General features: G+C 22.0%; 1 protein-coding gene across 1 annotated transcript in view; it reads right to left on the bottom strand.

Moving 5' to 3' along the window:
• Positions 1-664, bottom strand: part of LOAG_19002 (hypothetical protein) — a gene marked incomplete at both ends in the record, with an annotated part of 3,018 nt that extends 2,354 nt beyond the window's left edge. Inside the window, 2 exons of the mRNA XM_020451661.1 lie at positions 295-414; positions 572-664. Coding sequence (XP_020304538.1) covers positions 295-414; positions 572-664 — 213 coding nt within the window. The remainder of the gene's footprint in view (positions 1-294; positions 415-571) is intronic.
• Between the last annotated feature and the right edge of the window lie 3,557 nt (positions 665-4,221).

Below are 4,221 nucleotides of genomic sequence, written 5' to 3'. Positions count from 1 at the left end.
AAAGCATAGCAAAATTCACGCTTATTTAATATTTATTCATTTGACTTTAAACTTACTAAATGTTGAATGGTAATTTAACTTTAAAGTTAATACACCCTAAAAGATAACTTAACTTTAAACTTACTACACATTGAAAGGTAATTTAACTTTAAACTTACTACACATTGAAAGGTAATTTAACTTTAAACTTACTACACATTGAAAGATAATTTAACTTCAAACTTACTACACGTTAAAAGGTAATTTAACTTTAAACTTACTACACATTGAAAGGTAATTTAACTTTAAACTTACTACATGTTGAACGGTAATTTTATATTGTTGCTCTAATCGTTGAACAATAATTGTTATACCACCACTCATTTGTACACGTATTGGTGGCCATTTAATCGATTGATCATATGGTATTGTCACCTAAATGATATATCATCAACATTAGGATAAAAAATTTAGGATAAGAAAACAAAAAAATCAGGATAAAAAATTTAATTAGGATCTTAATTTAGATAAAAAATTTGTAATAATTATTAAAAATTCATTTTAACAATAAAAAAAATATAATAATACAAACTTGTGCATTACGTAATTCTTCGAATAGTTGTACACGAGGCTTACGTCCTTTTTCCACTTTTAAGTAAAATTTTTCAACATTACTTGTAACCATCTGTAAAAATTAAATTTAAAAAGGAAAAAAAATTTTTTTTTTTTAAAAGTAAAACTATTTAAAATATGCAAAATGAGGATAATATTAAGCAAAATATTTTATAAAAAAAAATATAAACAAAATGAAATTTCACGATTAAATGTTTTGTGATAACATCATTGATTAAGTTAAAAAATTTGCAATAATTATTAAAATTTATCTTTTTTGTTTTTTTTGTATCAGTATTGAATTTTTTACTATCAGATATGATAGTTATAATCTCATATAAATTGATAACATCTAAATATTAATCAAACAAAATTAATCATTAAATTTAAAAGAAAGAAAAAAAAAGGAAAAATTAATAATTTCAGATCGATAATAGTGAAAATTTTCAATAATTTTTTTTTTTTGTTATCATTTATATCTTTAAATTTAATTTTGGATATGATTTTTGAAAAATTATATAACTCATTTGAAATTATAATATTTTATTTAGTCTTATTTTTATGCAATATATGAATTACTGTTTCTTTTTCAATATATTTTATGCAAATTATACTACTTCATTTGTAAAGATTTCGAAATAAAGAGAAATGAATTTTAAAATATTCATTCCAATCCTTTTATCAGCTTATCAGTATTGAATTTTTTGCTATCAGATATGAATAAATGAGTTGTAAATCATGAGGAATAAAATAAACGAAGAGAAAAAAAGTTATTAAAAACAAAAAATAGAAACTTTCGCAAAAAAAAAAAAAACGGTCATTTTCTATCTTTAACGAAATCATCTTACAATAATTACACAAATTCGAAATGAAATTATTAACGAGTAAAATAGTAATGATACTTTGCAAGTACAAAATTAATTATCACAGTAATCTTAAATTAATTACAAGTAAATGCATAAAATACTCATTTCTTTCTTCCAAATTTAATAAAGAAAAATTTTGAATGCTAATTAAATTTTATTCAAAACTTTAATACAGTAGGAAAAAAATACCCTAACAAAGATATTTATTTTCACAGAAAGAAAACAAAAAATTGATGTAACATGACACTTTTTTTTTGATATTAAATGACACTTTTTTATTCTTTGATCTTCGCACTATACCCATTTTATTTGAAAGAAATTATATTTAAATTATATTTTGACAGGAAAAATTCATAGAAAATACGATCGAAATACGATTTAAATAACAATTACAGAACTAACTAAAGTAATTTTTGCATTTGTAAGATAATTTTAAAAAGAAATTTTAAACTTTTGTAAAATACATTTAAACTTTTAAACAAAATTTGAGAAAATTTCAATTCGGTGAAGTAATTTTTATTAGTTTGTTTTTACTACAGATTATATCATTCAAAAAAAAGGAAAAAAAGGAAAGGAAAATATTTAAATTATAATAAAAGATGTAAAATAGTAATGAACGTAGTAATTAGCAATTATCACAAAATACAAAACTATAAATGGTTAGAAAGTTTTGTTATGAGAAAAAGAAAAAAGGAAGGATAGGAAAAATACCGAAAAATAAACCGGTTGATGTAAATTTATGAAAATTATTTAATCGATGCAGTAATATTAGTCCGGAAAAAAATGAGAGATATCAAATCGTCCAATTATAAGTGTAATGATTAGGGGTGATTGTAGGACAATTTCATGAGGAAAGAAAAAAAAATACATTGGAATATTAGAATCCGGTTTAAAATAACGGTTACGGAGAGTTAACTGGAAAGATTTAATCGAATGATTCAAACAATTATGAATTTATGTTTTAGGCATTCATTTTCATTTAATTTCTTTTTTTTTTTTTTATTATAGATTGAAATTTTTTGGAACTTTTTATAAACAAAATAACGTTTCATAACAAATGAATGACACATTTTAAGGAGATAGATAACAATGGATAACATTAAAATCACGATGACAGCAATTAAGATAATGATAAGAGAAGACTAATTGATTGAAACAATCATGATAAGATTAGCTCATGAGAATAAATATCATCAAAGAAGATTAATTGATGAAAATAATTGTAATAAGAGAAGACCAACTGATTGAAACAATCATGATAAGAGTAAATCATGAGAATATCATAAAAGAAGACTAATGGATGAGAGTAATTATGATAAGAGAAGATTAAATAAGTAGAAGACCAATTGGTGGAAACAATCATGATAGGACTAGCTCATGAGAATAAATATTATAAAAGATTGATGAGAATAATCGTGATAAGACTAAATCATGAGAATAATCATGATAATAACTGATTAAAAGAGGAAGCTAAAGAATGATAGAGATGTATAATTGAGTATAACTGATAAAGACATCGAAGAAAGATAGATAAAATAATAACATTTGCCTAATTCTAATCATATAAATGATATGGAATGTTACCTACTATTTTTCATACCAAACTTATTATCATATTCGAAATTAGAAAAAAAGAACAAATAAACAAAAATAGAATCGAAAATAGGAAAAGCAATATCGAAAATAGAAGAGAAAAGAAAAAAAATACTTAAAATAGAGAAAGTAATAATAATAAAACAATATGAAATATGAAATAAAATATTAATTATTGTAAATATTTGAAAATAATTGAAATGTTTCAATCAATATTTAGCAGAAATTGTACGGTATGATTCTTTCGTTGAATGAATTTTACAGAATAAACAAATTACATGTATAAATGAAGAAAAGTAATAAATAATAGGGAGATGTAAATAATAAATGTGAAATAGGAGAGGGAGAGAGAGAGAGAGAAGGAAAGAAAGAAAGAAAGTGATAGGTAAAAAAGGTTTCAGGTTTTATCATATTGAAGAAAAGATGAAGTACCTATTTTTCTAACGGCCATCTGTTCTTCGCCTATTTCGCTTATGTTTTTGATGTAATTAAAATTTGAATTTAAATATATACATAAATTATAGTGTTTAGCTTTGAAAATTTGATAAATGATGGTTTGAAAATTTCACGCCTCAATAAATCATTCTTTTGATAAGGAAAAAATAAAAATTAAAAATTTTATAGTATTTAAAAGTCATTTAATTAAAAGTTTTAAATTAATTAAAAGAATGATTTAGTGAGGTATATATTAAAAATTTTAATAAATTTTTGGTTTTTAAAAGTCATTTGATACAATTATGAAAAAATTATTTTACTATAAGTAACAAATATATATATATATATATATATATATATGCCTATGCCTATATTTACTGTACATTTATAACAATAACAATAATAAATGGTAGCTACTAAAATATATATATATATATATATATGCCTATGCCTATATTTACNGTACATTTATAACAATAACAATAATAAATGTTAGCATAATAGCGTTACTAAAACAATAGAAATAATGATAATAAACAGTGACAAAATAACAATAACAACATGATCCTAACAATGATATATAACACAATAACGACAGTAACAATGACACAGAACAATACAATAACAGCAATTGTAACAACGCAACAATAACAATAACAATGACAACAATATAACAACAATCGTAACAAGATAACAATAACAATAGCAATGACAGAACAATACAACAATCGTAACA

The sequence above is a fragment of the Loa loa genome, assembly GCF_000183805.2.
Source record: "Loa loa unplaced genomic scaffold supercont3.880, whole genome shotgun sequence".
Taxonomy (NCBI): domain Eukaryota; kingdom Metazoa; phylum Nematoda; class Chromadorea; order Rhabditida; family Onchocercidae; genus Loa; species Loa loa.
This window is presented reverse-complemented; position numbering and strand designations above follow the sequence as displayed.